Below are 21264 nucleotides of genomic sequence, written 5' to 3'. Positions count from 1 at the left end.
CCTCTACTGCCCTGGGGCCGAGGGATGATCGGCGATTCTCTTCCTGGGGCCCTGCTGGAGAGGTGTGCGATCCTGGTGCTGTGACCCTGCCTGCTCCGCTGGGGCGGCCCTGTGATCCGGGTGCAGCCGCGGTCTCGAGTTTCGCGACCCCCCGCCGGATGAGCTTTCGCCTGCGCCTACTGGTGCCCTGGAGTGCTCGGAGCGAACCTCCCCTAGAGGTCCCGACGGTGGCCGGACGAGTACCCCCCCCCCCTGGGTCCCCGGGCGCTGCAGGAGTTTGGGCTGACGCTGTGGAGCCCGTGGCTTGTGTAAGAGAGACGCTACCCAGCCCGCATGGGGGATAAGGGACTCTAAATTTTGGCAAGTGGGGTGCTGGACTCGGGGCCTGCCTGGACCTGGCCCGGGCGCAGAATTCCACCACGGATGAGACTGTCCGGCCCCCACTGAGGGAACAGTTGCTTTCACGCGGCCCTCCCCTGCTACACTTGGTGGAAGAAGCTTGGGGTCCCTAACCGGCCATTTCTGCATACGTAGTGGGCAATTCACGAGGAACTTGCAGCCATGACCAGGGGAGGTGGCGGCCCCACCAGACAGGCGACGATCGACAAGTTCACCGGGCCCAGTGGGGGCCCTGGACCGTCAGGAGGTGGACAGCAAGGAGGAGGGCCGGATAACGCAGCACTAATGGCGGCCATCACCCAATCAAGGGATATGCTCGATGCCAAGATAGGTGCAGTGGGCGCAGATGTCACCCTCTTGCGTCAAGACTTGCGGAATGCCGTAGCACGGATCACAGAAGCTGAATCCAGGGTGTCGGTGGTAGAAGACGATGTCGGCACACTCAAGAAGAAAATGGCGGCAATGGAAACTGCGCAACGGGGCCTGGCGCTTCGAGTGGAGGATGCTGAAGGGCGCGCACGCCGCAACAACCTCCGTTTCATTGGCTTTCCGGAACGATGTGAGAAGGGTAACATGGAACAATTCCTCACGCAGTGGCTGGGAACCTGGCTGCCCCCGGAGGCTTTATCCAACTGCTTCGTTATTGAACGCGCACACCGCGCCTTGTCACAGATGCCACCGGAGGGTGAACGGCCCAGGGCAGTAATTGTTAGACTTCTGAACTATCATGACCGGGATGTCATTCTGAGGGAAGCGAGAACCAGAGAGGCTCTTCTTTACGAAAATCGAAAGATAATGATCTTCCCTGACTACACGAAACTAGTGCAGCAGCAGCGCCAATCCTTCAGGGACGCCAAGGCGAAACTGCGAGGTCTCAAACTCCAATACTCCCTGTTGTACCCAGCGCGCCTGAGGGTGATTTTCCAATCGCAGACACTGTTTTTCAATACTCCGGAAGAGCTCTTTAAATGGACCGATGAGACAGTGAGGATCCGGCCGAATTCTCAGCCGGGGCTGAACCCGGGCTCTTCGAGGGGGTCATCACAGGAACGGAGTGGTCAGACGACCAAGACCAAGAGGAACCGGCGATCTAGGTCAGGACAGCGGTCGGCCTCCTTCAGCGGCGACCAGGCCAGTGGTAGGACCAATGACTCGGACCAGTCTGAGATGGATCATGGCCAGATCTGAAGATTCTGCGCCCCTCTGTACACTTGTCGCTACAGGTTCTGGCTAACGGAGTACGGGCTCTTGGGGCTCGATAGACTGGTAGCATCATGGCTGCCTCAGGATTGGTTTGCGGCTGATCACTGAACACATGGGGGGGATTGTGGGTTGGGGTTCGGGGACTACACATAAGGGGCTACTGCTCTCCTACGGATGTGGGAGGTTTTGGGAGAGGAGGGATGAGGTTACTGTTTCCTGGGGAGTTGGGATCCATTGGCATGGCTGGCCCAGGGCCCACTGTTTTGGACTCGGGGTTACCCATGCCGCGACAGGTACTTCATGGTTTCTTGAGGTATAGGGGGGCGGGAGGGGGGGTGCGGGTGGCCGGGAGCAGGGCCGCTGAGTTGGGACCGAGACATAATCAAGACTATGACGACATTCAGTTGATGGTTGGTTTTGGGGTTTGGGGTAGGACGAGAGTTGCTTGTCATGTTATCTTGGGGTTCTGGGGCGGGAGGGTGGGACTGCACGTGTGTCTTGCTATAGTGTTCATTACTGTGTGCGATGAGTGGCAATGGCGAGGACGTTCTGTTGGATGGGTCCCACTTGATTATGGCTGAAAGGACTCATAGACTCCCCGAGGCGTCTCTGCGGGTGATCACGTGGAATGTCAGGGGGATGCTCGACAAGATCAAGCGTGGGGCAGTGTTGCGCTGGGGGAAAAATGAGAGTGCTGACGTTTTCTTACTCCAGGAAACACACATGATGGGCTCGAAAGTGCTGGGTCTACAGAGGTTCGGCTATCACCAAGTATTTCATGCCGGATTTTCCCGGGGATCCAGGGGGGTGGCCATTTTGATACATCGCAGGGTGGCCTATGTCCATGAGAAGCAGTGGGTTGACCCACAGGGTCGCTATATCTTTGTCAAGGGCATGGTGGGCACTGAATCTGTGGTTTTTGTAAGTGTTTATGCCCCCCCCCCTGCAATGGGCCCTAGCTGAGAAGCTGTTCACAGTGTGGGAGGACATCCCCGAATCCCTGGCGGTGGTTGGCGGTGATTGGAATGACGTGATGGATGTGAGTGTGGATCGCCGGCGGCGCCGGGAAATGGTTGAGACTACCCCTCCCCCCTCACACACCCGACTGCATGCTATGACTGAGGGACTGGGCTGGTCGGATACCTGGAGACATATGCACCCTACAACACGCGAGTATACGTATGTCTCTGTTGTGCATGGCTCCTATTCAAGATTGGACTGTGTGTTTGTGCCTGGCGACTGCTTGTGTAGAGTGAAGAGGGCTGACATCTTGCCTAGAGGCCTGTCCGATCACTCCCCCGTATCGATTAGGGTGGAACTCCGTCGACAACGCCAGCCGTTCAGATGGAGGATGTCCTCGTGGCATCTCCAGCAGCCTGCCTATGTGACGCACTTGCGTGAAGCGTTAGACCTGTATTGGCGGGAAAATCTAGTGGGAGACATTGACGCCGGGGTGGTGTGGGAGGCCATGAAGCCCACTATCCGGGGAGTAGACATAGCGTGGTGTGCCGCGGCCCGTCGGAAGCGGCGAGGAATGATCGCAGAAGCGGCCGCGCAGGTGGAAACTCTCGAAGAGCAGAACCGCGTGGGGGGTGATGAAGCCGGGTTACGACTCCTTCTCCAGGCTCAGAAAGCCTATGCATCTGTCCTACTCGATGAAGTAAAACAGGCATGGCTAGCCACACGTAGTAGAATATACCAATGGGGGGACAAGTCATGTATGATGCTTCATAGACTCTGCCAACGCCACCTCCAGCCGCTTACGCTGCCAGGACTCACGTCCGACGACGGAGAGGTCCTTACTGACCCAGTTGAGCTAGCAGCGAGTTTTGCCGCATACTTCGCTACTCAGTACGCCCCATGCGATCGCCTATCAGCTGACGAAGTGACTAAATTTATCGAAGACATGCCCCCCAAGACGGTATCGGATGAGACTAGGAAGGCCCTCGATGCGCCCCTTACAGCTGAGGAGCTGGGCGATGCCCTGGGACAGCTTAATACCGGAAAGGTCCCTGGCCCAAGTGGCTACCCGAGTGAGTTTTATAAGACGTTTCATGTACAGCTGGGGTCCCATTATCACCTGGCGCTTGAGACGGCGCGTGAACAGGGCACACTTCCCCGAGACTGGCGACATGCCGAAATCGTGGTCTTTCAGAAACCAGGTAGACCCCCAGAGAGGCACGACTCATATCGCCCCATTTCATTACTCAATATTGAGGCTAAAGTTCTGGCTAGGGCTCTAGCGAATCGTCTGTCCCCGCATATAACAGACCTGGTGCATCCGGACCAGGCCGGGTTAATGCCTCATAGAGCGACACGGCATAACATCCGACGCGCACAGGCGGCGATTGACGCCATGGGAGCCACAGGAGAGCGGGCAGCTCTGTTGCTAGCTGACATTAACAAAGCCTTTGACTCCGTCAGCTGGACTTACCTTTTTGCACTTTTGCCCCGTCTAAATCTAGGCCCGGTTTTCCTGTCCTATATCAGGCTACTATACACAGATAATACGGCCTCGGTGCGGGTTGCAGGGGCGGTGTCGGAGACGTTTCAAATTGGACGAGGGACCCGGCAGGGATGCCCGCTCTCCCCCTATCTATTCGCTCTACTTATGGAGCCGTTGGCTGCCTGGGTGCGTATAGATGCGCAAATGCGGGGCTTTGTATGGAATGACAGCTTGTCGGATAGGATCGCACTTTACGCGGACGATGTCCTTTTCTTTCTTACCGACCTACAGCGCTCTGGACCGCGCGTACTGGAAATTATGCGAATCTTTGGGGAAGTCTCGGGCCTATATTTGAACCTGCGTAAATCTACCCTCTGGGTGCTGAATGGGGACACCGTAACGGATCCCTGGACGTTGAGGCTACAGGTGGCTACGCATGGCCTGAAATATCTGGGGGTGTTCCTGTCGAAGTCAGCAAACGTTGCCTGGGAATTCAACATAGTGCCCGTTTGGGACCGAGTTCAGACAGATGTCAAGGCTTGGTCTCGAATGCCCCTATCTATATTTGGCAGATCCGCAATTTTTAAAATGGTTGCGCTCCCGCGTCTCCTCTAACAATTGCAGAATCATCCCTATCCAATTGCGCCCCAGTGGTTCCGACAGGTCAATTCGATCTTTGGCCGCTTTCTATGGGCTGGGGGGACGGCCAGAGTAGCACTACGTACGTGCTTCTTGTCCACTTACTGCGGAGGCCTGGCCACCTCGGATCTACTGTCCTATTACCAGGCCACTAATCTACTTATCCTGAACGAATGGTGGTATGGCGACAGCGTGGATCCAGCCTATGCCCTGGAACGCACATTGATGGGCGACAATACGCTCCACACAGTCCTCTACTCGGCCCGCTTGCGCCGGAGGCTGCCGAGGGTCACGAGTCTCGTTTTTGCTATCTGGCGACAGGCCTTGCGCCGCATGGGCTGGTGGGGTCGACTGACCGCTGAGACGCCGCTATGGCATAATGGCCTGTTACCCGAGTTGTCGGCCTTATCAGGATTTGACGGCTGGGATGCGATCGGGATTTCGCAGCTAGGACATGTGATGTCCGGGACGACGCTCAAGTCCTTTCAGGCACTCAGCATCGAATTTAATATGCCCCAGTCCCAATTTTTTCGGTACTTACAACTCCGACACGCACTACTGCCCAGTATTGCCAACATAGATTCGCTTCCCGATTTTAGTCCCATTGAGGCAAAAGTCTTTATGGGTGATCTGGGGGATAAGAAAGTCTCTCGCATCTATCAGACATTGGTCACTCATTGCTCCTCCACCCTTCTTCCGTTAAAGACGACTTGGGAAGCTGATGTTGGCCCCCTCGATGAGGATGACTGGAGGGAAGCTCTAGAGTCCCCTAAGGGGGCAGCCATTGCTATACAGTTTAGACTGATCCAATTCAAAATTCTCCATAGGGCCTACTTCACCCGTGAGCGACTGTGGAAGGCAGGCTTGATTGGATCCCTGGAATGTTTGCGCTGCGGAAATGCGGTGGGCACTTTGCTCCACACGATGTGGTCGTGCCCTAGGCTGGTGGGCTTCTGGAGGGGTGTGTGGGGCTGCCTGTCTGAAGTACTGCATTGGACTCTTCCTCGCACTCATCGTCTGGGCCTACTCCACATCTTGGAGGGGGTTGGTGGAAACATATATAAACGTCACCTGCTGCTCCTGGGACTGGTGGTGGCCAAAAGAGACCTAGCCCGGGCTTGGAAGGATGTGAGGGCCCCCCCCCCTGTGTGCTTGGAGAGCCGGAATGGACTTTTGCATGGGCCTGGAACAACCGATTTTTGGAGCACGAGGATGCCCCCGCAAACACTTCAAGATATGGAAGAAGTGGGCTGAGTATAGGGGGTTGACACTAGACCCTCCGGCAGAACTGGAGGAAGATCTTTAGTCTCAAGTTATTTGCAAGTCCTTGCATCACGCCACGAGTATCATATCATGATTACACACCGAAGCTATCTGTACACACGTGCACGGGGGTAGGGTGGGACACAGGGGTGGAGGTGGGAGGGTTGGGTAGTTGGGGTTAATAGGGGTGGGGGAGGGTATAGTTGTATTCCTTTATAATTGCTTTCTCTTGGCTACTTAGTTGGACACTTGGTCCTCTGCTCTAACTGTACCACAATGCTTGGTGGTGTTCTCCTGAATGTGGGGAGCCACACGTATTCCTTGCCTGATCATACAAATAAAATTTGTTGTGAAAAAAAAAAAGTCACAAACTGCACCCAGTTCCTAAATTCCAACAGGAAAGAGTCAGTTGCACATTAGTCACACCTGGTTCCTAACTACTCCTGCCCCAGCACCACCTGGGCTCAACAAAAGGAAAAGACCATGCTCTATACCCAGGTCCCCAGCCTCAGGCATCCATTGAGTATGGCATTTGGTCACACGATGTACTTCGTTCCTCTCCTGACCATGGCCACTACCCAAGAGCTTTTTGAGCATGGTCAATTCCTGAGCTGGAGTGTAATTAAATCGAGTGGTTGTCGCTCGACTAACGACATCATGCTGTTTGTTCTAATTTTCCTCTGACTTGCTGTAACTCTGGGCGTGAAGGTTTCCCCTGCCACGAGCCCAGGTTGAAATTTCAACTTATACGGAGAGTGAGTTTTTTTCTTTTAATTGAGAATCTTCCATCGTATTTGGTATGGGTCTCTTTCTTTTTGGCACTTGTCATTTTGAACTTCTGTCTTCCGGGCACCAGAGTCGGTGACGGATTAACTGTATGACGGTAGTAATAATAACAACATTGTATTTACCATAGACAGCTTTATGAATAATAATAACTCGGCGGACTGACCAAGATAAGATTATTACGCAGTCCACAACTAAACATAGTATGCTTGCTGATTTGAAATAAGGGTGGTCTATCTTGAACGCACCCTGTTGTATTTTTTTGAATGAAATGATCTTTAAAAGGTTAATAAGGATGTACACATTTGTATGTTTCCTTGCATTTTCATTACTGGGTGATTATAGTGATCTTGGTGAACTGTTTTGACACTAAATTATTAGGTGTTATTTCGTAAATAACCAACTGTTAACATAGTATTTACACACATGTTTAGACTGGAACTGCTTGTTGTGTTTAATATTACTATATGGTAACCATGAGAATTGCTATGTTGGAACAACCTTTTATTTTTCAGATTGAAGACCCTTAGTAATATAAGGAGAGTCTACACGGGAATTCCGTGAGTTTGTATGTTTATATTGTCTATCTCCACAGAGTGGCCACGCCTTAGGGTGCGTATACCACCGTGGGATTGCCTATGGTCCTGATGAATGCTGAGCACAATTAGCTCATTATAGCAGAAACATGTCGACTACGATGTTTATATAGGACACTCTGGTTCAAATTCACTCAACCATTAGTTGTCCGTTTGCACTTTGTTTTTTATTGAAGGTCAGCTATCCCTTTATAAAAATATGTATAGGGAATAGCTGCTTCTTCTTTTAACTCACTGATTCACACGTGGGCACTAACTCACAAGCCCTAAAAAATTTAACCCAATGATAAAGCCAGTCACCGACTTTTGTTGGTGCATGAGGGTTCTTTTTTGATTCACGGTTCTTCTCACTAACTCCTCCCGTCCCCCCCCCCATTCTTTTGACGTGGGTTATAAGGTAATTAACTTTTACCCAGTTTGTATTGCACCTGGTTTTTGTCACTCTTTTGTTGTTTGAAAAAGTTTATCTAAGGGGTACAAGAGTGACTGTCTGACCCTTTCTCTCCTGTTGTTCGATTACAATTCCTGTGCTAATCAGGCACGGAGCACTATGTCAGGCAAGTAGCCAGATCCTCTTGCCACTCCCACTTGCCACAGTGGCCACTGGGAGCAAAGCAGGACCTCTTGCGCCGGCCCCTGTTTATCCTTACTGCCAACATGTCAACTGGAGATGGGACATGGCTTTCTCTAGACACCAACAGGATTTACCTTCTGCTGCATTTTTGCATCCTATCAGACACAGACCCACACACACTAGTGTGTGCCCACATGTGCCCTAGGGTGCACTACAAAGTTGTGTATTATAATGCTGGAATAGAATGTAGGTTGGAGTGTCAGGAATTAATGTTTGGGAATTTGGCCCCAGACTCTTAAAGTTTGGATGTCCCCTTCGGCTGTCTTTTACATTAATGAGCGCATACCTCATCCGCTGGTTCAATATGGTCTATACATCTATGACGAGAATGGGAGCGGCAGTATCATAGCCACTGCCCGTGCTCATACATGTGCACACTGGATCTGTTTCCATTAGGGAAGCAAGTGTTCAAACTTGTGCTGGTCGGTGACAAACGCAGTGGAACTCAGTCCATTTATCTCTGGGTGCTTGGGAGATATATATTCATCACGGATGTGAACACTACTTTTTAACCTTTAACCTTCAGTTGTACAACAAACTGAACATATAATGCAGGTACTCACCAGAAACCTGCCAGCAGCTGTCCACTATGGACCCCATCCTGGAGCTCATAACTTGAACTAGGCAGAGTACAGAGGTCAGACAGGCATGGAATATGTCACAGAATCTAAAGCTGGCACTCTGTGCATGATGTGCCCTCTTCTACTAAATGTGAGCAATCTGTGTGTTGTGCGTGAAATGCCCTGAAGGACAGTCCTTATTTATCTAGGAAAAAAAGCACTGCCAATAAAGAACTGCTTCTTATATCCTAACCTTTGATTTTCAACGTATGTGAATGGCTGCAATTACAGATACCATTTCAAGATGAGTAGTTAATTCACTGCAGTAAGGGAGACAACAACTATTTATATACACAAGGATAACTTAGCCAAGCTCACACCAACAGGAAGTGACAAGTCACAGAGGCAAAATGTGGCGCATACCGTGAAACCCCACTGCGACAGGAGGCTACTAGTGACAATAAAGCACAATTAGATTGAAGCTAACAAAAAAATGTAAAAACATTGTGCCCGCATACAGGTTGTTGTGCATTGTTTTTCCAGAAAAATGTTCATGAACAGAAACATAACTTATTCTAGTGTTAAGAAGAAAGTGAATTCTCAGTGCTTGTTTAGACATAACCTGTGGGAAACACACCTCTCAAGCAATGGAAACAAGGAGCAATTGATAGGGAAGAAATTACCTGATCCAGCAGATGCAATCTTTTAACATACGCTTCTTCTGTGTGGAGAAGTTCGTTTGCGATGTTGAATAGCTTCTGAGGGTCTGTACACTAAAAAAAAATGGCATAGAAGTAAATATCATGCAATGCTTATTAATCGAGTATTAGGTTTCACATTCCTAAAACCATTCTTTTGCTTGGAATAAATGTACGTAAAAGAAAAAAATCTGTACAGTACTTCAGCACTGATCGCACAGCTTAAATGATTAATGGCAGACCACATATAATAAGTGAATATGGCACCGTAGGCACATACATAGCTCAAGTGCCTCAAAGTAAGCTAGTTTAATATAGTTTTTCTTGAGCATTTATTTCACAATGTATTATCAGTTTCGGTTGTATTAAGAGGAACTCCGCGTCATGTGACCAGTGGCGGCCGGCACAGCTTGAGGGTGGCAGGGTAGGTGCGAGAGGGGAGGGGTCGCAATGCAAAAACTTTTTTTTTAATAAACACCTTGCTGCTGGGTCCTGCATCTCTGCTCCTGCTTCCCTTCGTCGGACTCCAGGAACAGGAAGCACAGCCAAGTTCCCCTGACCAATCACAACACTGCAATGCAGCATTGTGATTGGTATGCACCCAGGCTCCCCTGTCTAATCACAATGCAGCAATGCAGCATTGTGATTGGTCTGAGTGTCATGGTTCGACGCCCAGCCAGGGAATGGGGATCTGGGCATGTTCTCCACGCAGGCTGTAATGCAGCCTCCTTGGAGAACAGGGACAATGCGCATGACCGGCCCTCCTGGCTAAACAGCCATTTGCACTTAGGAGTGGGCAAACCACTCCTCCCCTGCCCGGCTCCGAGAGAAGAGCTGCCTCGCCCAAAAGATAATAACTCAAAGTAATTATCATTTCATGTTTTCTTTATGTGCACTGCTTAAAAGCAGTGGGGCGACGCTCCTCCGCCATAATGGAGGAGCTGCCACTGCATGTGGCTCTGGGCAATAGCTCACTTAATCTCTCCGACGGCCCCTCAGTGCCTGGATACCTGAAGGGGTGATAACTTTGCGTTTACAAAAAAAAAATGTGGAATATGTACCATGGCGCTATGTAGCATCTTAGTGCACATTAGCAGAGGCCGGAAAGATAGCACAACTCCAGCAGATAATGCAATCCAGCAACGAGGTTGAAGGACAAAGGAAAGATCGAGTTCACTTGCGTCTCCAATGGAACTCGCTAACAGACAGACGTAGTTGAATATGCAAGCATACAAATACATTTAAAAGGATTCAAGCTGTTAAATAAAATCATACATGAAGATTAATATAGACATTATTTTTTTAACAAGGTGAAGTGTTCCTCCTGCTCAATGGAGGTTATGTAAATTAACCACTCTACGTTGCATTTACCACAATCGACAACAACATAAAACGCACTTTAGGACTTGTCTACAATGACAATGTATATAGCAAACGGATGGCAGTCTTCACACAGGGCCTGATGTACGAAGAATGGATTCAGCAAAAGTTACTGCGTTGCATATTGCACATCAACTTCTACCGAATCCACTATGCTTTTGAGAATCGACCTATTTGCTAATAAGTCGGTTAGCAAAATACTGATTCCTTGTGGGTCGCAAATCAAACGACCTCATGAATATTAATGAGGTATGACTCAAATGGTGGCCCAGTGGGAGTTACAACTTTCACAGGGATGGCGGCCTGGACTGAACTTTCACATAAGAATATATATATATATATATATATATATATATTCTTCACAAATGTCCCCGTAGCAGAGGGAACTCCATTGGTTGGTGCACGCGTTTGGAGACCGGGAACGTGTCTCCCAAGTAATTTTGTAAACAAAAGGCAAAGACGCGGCACTCCTCTAATATGGACTGCTCGGAGAGGATGATGTTGATAATTATAAAATATGCAAAAGAAGAAGTCGAAGAGCTGATACAAAAAATAACAGATACTGAAGAGGAAATATCAGCACTGAAAGAAGAGAATGCCACAACAAAAAAACTGAGAACGGAGATGAATAAAAATCTGGACAAACACGATGACGAGGTCCAAAAAAGAAAGGAACGCAAATTCCGTCGCGATGAGGATGATTATAAATTTGGTACAATCTTGACCTTCGCACGGAAATTCGACACAGCTAAAAAACAATGGGATGAAACGAAGAAGGGAACTACTCACCAAATGAGTGGGTCGGAGTCGGAAATAAGTGATGGGGAACAAAGAGCAACAGGAATACGTAGGTTTTCTTTTTTAGAGGAACTAGAACTCTTGTACCACCAACAACAAACGCCCCAATACATTCCAAGTGGTCGCGGACGAGGGTTCCAGCGACAAAGAGCAAGAGGAAGGGGTACTTACTTCTCAGGAAGACAAAACACAAAACCCGAAGAAGCCAGAAACACAGGAAGCAGATACAACCTGAGACCGCGGCAAGCGAGAAGCTGAGTCGGAAAACCAAACAAACACCGAACTTAGTAATTAACTTGTCAAGATACAATCTCCAAAAAGAAGAAATAAATCTACTAAACAAAGGATTATCTTTCTGTCCAGAAACCCATCATGATGAAGTAGACACTAAAATTGACATATATAAATATGTGAGGAAACTGAAACTAAAGAAATTTTTCAGTAAAACATCAAAAACAAAAGACAAAACATCTGATAAACCCGGCGAAACAAACAAAAACCCTGAACAGACAACTACGAGCAATGAATACAATATTGAGGATGTTCCCCACCTCCGGATTGCATACGAACTGGCAAATGAAGAAAGTGGATCCCAAATAACTTCCACACAAATACTAAATGAAATGGAAATAGTGACAGACAAGCATAAAAAATCTCCTTTCAAACCAAGATCTACATTCTATCCAGTTCTCCATCCAGGCAATAAAATCGACCTGTTTCATGACCTTGTAATAGGAGACATAGAGAAAATGACAAACAACTACCCTCGGAAAAAAGAAAATCTGTCCAAAAAAGAAAGAGCAGCGATACAAACTTTGAAAAACAATGCCAATATCGAAATAAAACCAGCCGATAAGGGGGGAAACATCATCATAATGGACAAAGAACATTACATAGAAGAAGCCCTAAGACAATTGACTGTGAAAGAAAATTATGAGCCTTTAAACACGAATCCAATCCCAAAATTTATAACAGAATTGGAGAACAAGCTCAATAAATGGAAACAGAACGGCCTTCTAACAGATGATGAAAAGAAATATTTAATGGTGGAAAATCCAATCATACCCACGATATATTTCTTACCGAAAGTTCATAAGACACTCAACAAACCCCCTGGAAGACCGATAATTTCTAGCTGTGGCAGTTTGTATGAGAATGTGGCAAATTATGTGGATTATTTTATTGCTCCATTAGTTCCTACCCTGACATCTTTCATAAAAGACTCTGGAGATTTCTTAAAAGTGCTCATGAATACTGATTGGCATCCAACCTATTCGCTGATAACGATAGATGTGGTGTCGCTCTACACCTCCATCAGCCATGAAATTGGGATCAAAGCCATAGAGTTTTTTCTGAAACAAAGACCCATTACAGAAAGAGAACATTCAAAAATGCTAATTGAAATGATCAGGATGTGCCTATACAACAATGTCTTCTTATTCAACCACAAAATGTACCAGCAAAGGTGTGGAACAGCCATGGGAGTTTCCTTCTCTCCAAGCTATGCGAACCTCATGATGGGGTGGTGGGAGAGGAGCATAGCTTGGAGAGAAGAAAACGACCAACATATGGCCAAAGTAGCACTTTGGGTGAGGTTTATAGATGACCTGTTTCTCTTGTGGAAGGGAAGCACATCGGAGTTCAAGACCTTCTTTGATGTACTAAATGAAAACGATGTTGGCTTAAAGTTTACGTATAACATAAGCCAGAAAGAAATTGAGTTCCTGGACATTAAAGTCTTTGTACAGAACAACAAAATTGAGACAACTACCCACAGAAAGAAAACTGCAACAAACAGCATCCTGCATGGTTTAAGTTTCCATCCCCAAAAATTGGTTAAAAGCATACCCTACGGGGAGTTTCTCCGTATGAGAAGAAATTGCTCAACAGAAGAGGAGTTAGAAATGAAATTTGATGATACGAGGAAAAGATTTCTTGAAAGAGGTTATAAACACAGAGATGTAACCACTGGGGAAGAAAAAGCGAAATGTAAAACAAGATTGGAAACACTAAATCTGGAAAAACCTAAAGAGTCAGAAGAAATTGAACAACCTGAAGAAAACAAACAAACAACAGAGCATGTAGAAAAACCGAGAATGATTGCAACATATAACAAAGAAAGTTATAAAATCCGAAAAATCTTGGCAAAATATTGGCATATTTTAATGAAGGATCCGGACATTGGAAATGACATTGGAACTGGCCCTCTAATAACATATCGGAGAGCGCCAAATCTCTCGGACCATCTGGTAAACAGCCATTTCTCACTGACGAAGCAAAAAGACTGGCTACAGAAAAGAAACATTGGATTTACCAAATGCAAAACATGCAAAGCATGTAGAATAGGTCAAAATGCAACATCCATCACAGACCCCTCAGGCAAAGACTTCATAATCAGAACAAAAATAACGTGCGAGTCATCCTTTGTTGTATACATGCTCAGGTGCCAATGTGGGAAAGAATACATTGGGAGTACCAAATGTCCTCTCAAGAAGAGAATTTTAGAACACATTCGGGCAATACAAAACAGTGACAACAACTATGCCATGGCGAAACACCTGAAAACACACACGGACAAAACCTGGGAAGATATAAGATACTTGGGTTTAGCATCTATCCCCACCCAGGAAAGAGGGGGAGACAGACTTCTGAAATTGAGACGTTTGGAGTCTAAACTCATAATTAAGTTCAAAACAAGACAGCCAAGAGGGTTGAACGCAGACGAGGAGATGCATGTACACCTCTGAAAAACACTGATCATTGACCTTATGTACAATCCTGTGTGAAGGAACACAATACGGGCCAAAACGCAGAATCAAGGGAAATGTGTGGGACATGGGGCACTCAGCCATGAACGTAGTATAACGCAAACGTTATATTAATAGGTCCTTGATGAAAAGTGTTTATTGTGAAAGCACAACATGGACTATAATTGCGAATTTAATTTAATAGTCAGCATATAATTTTATTGTTATAAAATTTATGTTAGAACATTTCTGATAAGGAATGTTACCCACACGTGAATCCCAATATGAATGTTTTGTTTGTTTTATCTTGAAAAACATACGTTTAAATGTATAAACTACAAGGCCCATAATTCCTCATTGTTGTAAAACTGAGTGAATAGTATAAATGGTGGAAAGTGAAAAGGGACTTTTGTAGAACACTGCCGTGACCAAGAACGTTAGTTCGAAACGCGTAGGAGTTTTTGCAAAGAGACCTTAAAATAAACTATCGTGTTTAAGAGGAGTGCCGCGTCTTTGCCTTTTGTTTACTACAAAAAAAAAATATATATATATATATACACACATATATATATATATATATATATACAACAAATTCTCCACTTTACCGGGGGCCACCGACTCTGCAGGGCGGGCTCTCATGTGCCAGGAATGGAGAATCCTGGTCGTAATCAACAGGAGAAAGAAAGAGCCCACAGCTACGGCCTCGTAGTAAGCTGACTTCTTTATTGTGTCGACAATACTTGGCAGCGCACAACTCATAAATACCCTACGCGTTTCAGCGCCCAGCGCCTTGTTCACAGGTGAGTTGAGTAAAGTAAATTAAATCCCAGTGGTCACGTGGCCTGTCTTTGCAACCACAGTTCCCATAATGCACCATTATGTAAATTTCACAGCCTGGCTCGACCTCGTAGCAATACTGCACGAATGGCGTTCGAGTGAAGTCAAAGTCAGTATTTCACTTTGTGCTGCGCATTTCAGGTAAGTTCATTCTAAAGCACAGTGCACTTCGCTGCCAAGTTGTAGATTTGTGCTTAGTGACGGAGCACGCAGACTGCTAGAAAGAAAAAAAAATATATTTTATATATATATATATATATATATATATACGGTATATTCTCCTTCCTGGAAAAGAGAAAGCAGAGACCCAGGGGAAACGTTTGGAAGCTTTATTGCAGGTTAAGGCGGATGCATTTCTGGCTGTTGTTGTGCCGTCTTCAGCGCCTGAAGCTTCCACAGGATAATGTCACTCAGCTGTGGATTCCGCCTCTCTTAAGACCCGGAGTTGCGAGTCTGCACCTCCCCCAATTGCGATGGTAACAGCACACCTGTGCAGCATCCCGCGTAGTGGGAAAGACTACATGTCCCAGAGTCCCTAGTTGGTGGGCTGATGAGATTGGTGCGGTGGGGGTGGAAAAACCGTGGGTTCCCTTGTGCGTGAGTGCGGATGAAAGCAGAGTGAGTCCGTGAAACAAAACGAAAATGTGATGTTTTGTTAGGCAGCTTGCATGTCCACAATGAAGCCTCCTCAGCTCCCCTATGACGCCTCAGCCTCCAGATGCGGAAATCCATTAGACAGGGGCGACGAGGGCAGTGCCTGCAGCCCAGAGCGAGGCTGGAATAACCCCGCAACTGCCGTTTTTCTTTCTGCATCCAGGGGCGGGTGACGGACCATCCAAATATCTTTGGTGCGACGAGAAGCTGAGAACAGCAATGCCTGTGATGTCCTAACCCAAGGTGAGGCGGGGAACTCTGCGGTGGCGTCTCAGGCTGACGCTTGAAAATGTACGGTATATTCTCCTTCCTGGAAAAGAGAAAGCAGAGACCCAGGGGAAACGTTTGGAAGCTTTATTGCAGGTTAAGGCGGATGCATTTCTGGCTGTTGTTGTGCCGTCTTCAGCGCCTGAAGCTTCCACAGGATAATGTCACTCAGCTGTGGATTCCGCCTCTCTTAAGACCCGGAGTTGCGAGTCTGCACCTCCCCCAATTGCGATGGTAACAGCACACCTGTGCAGCATCCCGCGTAGTGGGAAAGACTACATGTCCCAGTGTCCCTAGTTGGTGGGCTGATGAGATTGGTGCGGTGGGGGTGGAAAAACCGTGGGTTCCCTTGTGCGTGAGTGCGGATGAAAGCAGAGTGAGTCCGTGAAACAAAACGAAAATGTGATGTTTTGTTAGGCAGCTTGCATGTCCACAATGAAGCCTCCTCAGCTCCCCTATGACGCCTCAGCCTCCAGATGCGGAAATCCATTAGACAGGGGCGACGAGGGCAGTGCCTGCAGCCCAGAGCGAGGCTGGAATAACCCCGCAACACACATATATAAAACCCATTTTCCTAAAAGGCCCTTTTGCAGTTGCAAACACCCCGATTCTGCACATCGGGCTCCTCACAAATGCTAAAAGGCTTTTTACATCTGGACCATAAAGTGCTATATTTCACACCGGCTCCAGGAGCCAAACTACATAAAATCTCATTTCTACAGCACCATCAGAAGTGCTTAATTTGAGCCGGTGGTTTCAGGTGCTCAGCACCAGAAGTTAATTGACAACATTGGCACTTATGACTGCTGCCACATGGTGGTGCTGTTTGTGTAATTTAAAGATGAGCAGAACAATAGTTATTTATTAATTCAGTATACACTTAAAAACAAATAATACTTGCTGTCCACACCTTTGGTATAACTTTGGTGGCCTCGAACAGTCTGAATTGTCACACTTGTAGGAGTGTAATGGTTAGTAACTGTGTTGGTACTGTCATAGGCAGCGCTGGTAGGGGCAATGGGAGGTGCACGCTGCGGTGGTGTCCTGCGGAGAACCATGGCACTTATTATTTATTAATTTATTTAAGACGCAATGTATTATATCTTATCAAAAAATGACAATCTGCAACTTAATACAGAACAGTCTTTGAGAACCTTTGATTAAAATACTAAATTATGCACCAAAACCCACGTCATTGTGGCTGAATCTTTATCTGTGCTAAACCTGCCCACGCTTCTCCCTTAAAGGGGAACACAGATAACAGCAAAGGAAGTAAAAGAACAAACAGGAAAAATAGGGGAACTGTGACTTTTGTGTGCGAAATAAGCATTTCGGAGCAGCGTGTACACATGAGCAGGTACAGTCTGTAAGGAAAAGCTAAAATGGCGCCCATAAGTGCCAAGTAATTAAGCGCTCACTGCTGACATCTACTGTGCCGTGCAGATCATCAGGAGTTCTAATCTCAGCAAGGGTCCGTCAGCCATTTATCCTTCCGAAATCGATAAAATGATCATCATCAGATATCAGGAACTGCGGGATTAAGAGTTTTTAACAAGGCAGTTTATTTTTAAAAGTGATACAGCATTGTTGGACACTTTAGCCGACCCTACATCCTCATACAATTTTTCACACCTCTGACAGTAACCGGGAAGAGAGGGCCAAACCACAGAACTGACCCAAAAGACTAGGAATAAAGTGAAACTCGGAATTTTCCCATTAAAAATCCAAGTTCACAAATCATTTTGATTCTTTGCGGATATCGCTCCCTGTCTTTTAAGCACCATACCTACGTCTGCACTCTACACTAATTTTTATAGATTAACAGCACCTTAAAATAGACAGAGGTGATCGTTATCGTTATAACATGTCATGAAACCCTAATACAATCTCTATTACAATATTAAGTACTGAGGGGCTTATTTACAAGGCCCTTGCGCCACTTTTGCGTCATTTTTCCCATGTTAAAAATGACAAAAAATGCTGCAAATGTGGCCCCTTAGAGCTTTCGAAGGACCTAAAATAAGGCAAACAGCGTAACAAGGATGCCAAGTATTGGGCCCTGGTGCCAGCGAGGAAAATGGCTCCTTTGCCTGCTGCTGGGGTAGTAAAATACCGATATTATAAGGGTCCTGGGCCTCTGTGCCACTGCGCCAATGTCAGCTACACCCCCACGTATGGATGTTATTTATTATATTTCGATGCCAGTGTGCATTTTGTAAGGCACTGGGTTTCACCTTCTACTAATTACAAAGTGTTAGATTGTTTATAAATATCTTTTCATATCTTCACACATTGCTCAATAGAAGGTGCTGGCTGAAGCTGCAAATGAGAAGTCTGTGGTTCACGAGATATTTCTTGTGAATGGAACAAAAATGGCTGGGGGCAAAATTACTCATGAAAAATGACCTATAAAATCGGGAAGTGTGACAAAAACCGAAATTAAACTCTGAAGCTGATACGTCTCAATTAACAGGAACACTTGAAATAAATCACTCCTTTGTCCACAATGCAATTAAAGAGTAGACATGGAGGAGGGACTATAAAATCTAAGATACACACCGGGGGCTGTATAATACAAGTGCCCCAGGGGTGTAACCACATTTGCGCCCACTTTGCATGCCCTTGCGGCACTTCGGTATTACAGAAGGAGCCGCAGGTGCTTGTGCGGCCCCTTCTGTAATACCAATAGCGCTGGCGCACATAAAGCATCAGCGCTATCCTCAGAGGGCGTTCCCTCATTTGCATGTTGGCATGCCCCAAGCAAATGAGGGAATCCCTTTGTCTCTGCGCCTGTGCCGTTTTACAGACACGGGCGCAGAGGCAAAGAAGCTCTCAAGAGGCGCACGGAGAGTGCGCCACGTAAACGTTGGACAGTGTGCCCCTGACTGCAGCCCTCTGGACGGGGAAAGGGAGTCCAATGGATCCCCCAGACATTCCCTTGAAGGTGGGTGCTGTCCCTGACTGTACCTGCCTGCAAGGGGATCTCTTATCCCCCTTTAGTGAGCAGGCTGATTACCACCTGCACTGTGAAAAAATGGAGCAGCAATACAGTGTATTTTCCTTGACTGGGCCTGGCGCACTTTTTAAAAGGTGCGTCCAGCGCAATGAAGGAAAATGCGCTGTATGTGAGGTATACAGCCTTACAATGCACTTGTTACCACACACGTAAGTGCCATGGAAATCTTTCACTAAAGGTAAATACTGCAACTACTTTGGTTGTAGTTTTACAATGCTGAACTTTACCACATAGGTAACTGAATCTTTTATTCCTTTTAAGTGAACAAGCATATGATAGCGGTGATATCACCCGCATTATGTAGATATTTTGCCCTTTTTTACTGCTATTGGCGTGCGTCACAAATGTAATGGCTCCTCAGATGGTAATTAGGTCGGCAAATTAGAAAACTTGAATACCTTCCAAAAATAGTGTTTGGTTATTATTTTCCTTAATGATATCTGCCGGTTAAATAGCTCATCTGACACATAAAAATACGATATAGATATGATGTGTTTACAGCGTTGTAACATACTGCGCTGTAAAGAGACACGTTGTTATAGATCATATTCATGAAAGTTAACTGTGCAGTTATGTTAGAGCATGTCCAACAAACATGTTTTGGACTCAAGCACTGGGAATAACTCAAGACCACATTTTCATAATTTGTTTAGCTCATTCCAGCTGTACTGGAAGGCAGGCTCTGCAACTATCACATCAATGCTGCTACAACCATGCCAATTTCAGAAATGGCAATAATCCCACAACAATTTCTGGCAAAGTAATACTGTGCAATTACTCAGAAGGAAATGATACTAATGCTGCTTAGCAGGAAAGTAATATTTTTACCATCACTACCAATGCCACTGTTATACCAATAAGAGTACAATCAGCTGTGAACGAATGTTAGCAGCAAGTCAGTATAACAAACCCAAACCTTTCTACCCTCACTATTGTTTTATCACAAATGCTGAATTTGCTACTGTTCCAAAAAAGGTCAGTTGTACATGATATTGGTACATGACTACTCCTTCACTACCACCGGAGGTTCAGTCACTACTGTCTACCTCCTAACTCAACATAATGGAGTATACACAAAAGAGAAAAGTTATACCCAACATTTTCACCTATGTAAACACAACTAAAGTTAATACTGAGAAACCCTTTGAATTACTGTCATAGCTGATGCCAGATTGTTTGCCTATGTTAACTGTTGTCATATAGGCCTTGCTGCTTCTGAATTATGTAGGAAATATGCCCTTCCTGCAGGGTCATGCCAGATTTGTTGTTTTTTGCTTTACCCTATATTTCTGCTGGCTATAGAACTATGTGCACCATACTCCTCCTAACCAGAGAGAAAGTGCTTGTGTTTCACCTTTCAATATGGTGAAATTGGCATACCCCCAACTGGGGTATTTAACTAGGATATGGTACAAAGAATAACCAGGGTCTGTACATTAAATGTCACTGGTGGGCTTAAGCAACTACTGTGTCACCCACCACATTGACAGGGCAAACGTGAATACAGGCCCACTATTTCTTGCCTGGCTGTTGCAGTCTTATATTTCAAATACGACCAGTCAACATAATGCCTTTTATCAGGTCAAAAAACCCCTTTTAAATATGTATATGTCACCCCAAGTAGGCCTTATTGCTCAAAGTAAAAGTAGATGGTATTTAAAAGTAGTTTATGAAGGTATTTAATGTTAATCATGTCCTTACAGTGAACAAGGCTTCAAAGCTATTTTCATTCTAACAATGCTCCATATGAAAACAGTAGGATACAAAATTACATTTGATACTGCTAATTTCATTAAGGAAATGGCTAGAAGAATAATTAAACAACTATTTTAATAGTTATTAAAAATCTGTTTCAATAGAGAATTCAGATACTTGATAAATATTAAGGAAAATGTATTTTTAGAAAGTCAACTATTTTCTGCCAAAGGTCAATAGAGGCCCTTTTGCATTTGCACTCCAATTTCCGTCAGTCAGTAATTACCATTTGAATAGGTGTAAATAAGTGTGTAATACCCCCCAAAAGCAAAAAAATAGGCTGACCTGAATGGGAATAGATGACCCCTCTGATCCTGACAGAATATGCCAGGTGGGGCTGTGAGCATACTTTTTGACATTACAGTTTCATATTCATCTTGAGTGTTAAATTCTGCTTAGCAGGTCTGATGGGGTTTTACATGTAACCTTTGGGGCTCACGTCAAAGAGTCCTATTGTCACAGGTATATGTTACCTGACACCTAAACCCCTGCCTTTGTCCTCCCCCCACCCCATAACAGTTAGGTCCCAATTGCAGTGGGTCTCTTTTTGACATTTCAGTGTCAAATCCTGCTTGACAGGCCTGCT

At 46.0% G+C, this 21264-nt stretch overlaps 1 protein-coding gene across 1 annotated transcript in view; it reads right to left on the bottom strand.

The window, feature by feature from the left end:
* FGD3 (FYVE, RhoGEF and PH domain containing 3) overlaps positions 1-21264 on the bottom strand; it is a 642046-nt gene that overhangs the window by 172020 nt on the left and 448762 nt on the right. Inside the window, exon 5 of the mRNA XM_078661608.1 lies at positions 9210-9299. Within this exon, the coding sequence (XP_078517734.1) occupies positions 9210-9299 (90 nt within the window). The remainder of the gene's footprint in view (positions 1-9209; positions 9300-21264) is intronic.

This window comes from Lissotriton helveticus, chromosome 9 (assembly GCF_964261635.1).
Source record: "Lissotriton helveticus chromosome 9, aLisHel1.1, whole genome shotgun sequence".
Taxonomy (NCBI): Eukaryota; Metazoa; Chordata; class Amphibia; order Caudata; family Salamandridae; genus Lissotriton; species Lissotriton helveticus.
Note: the sequence above shows the minus strand (reverse complement) of the source record. Positions and strands in the feature narration are given on the sequence as shown.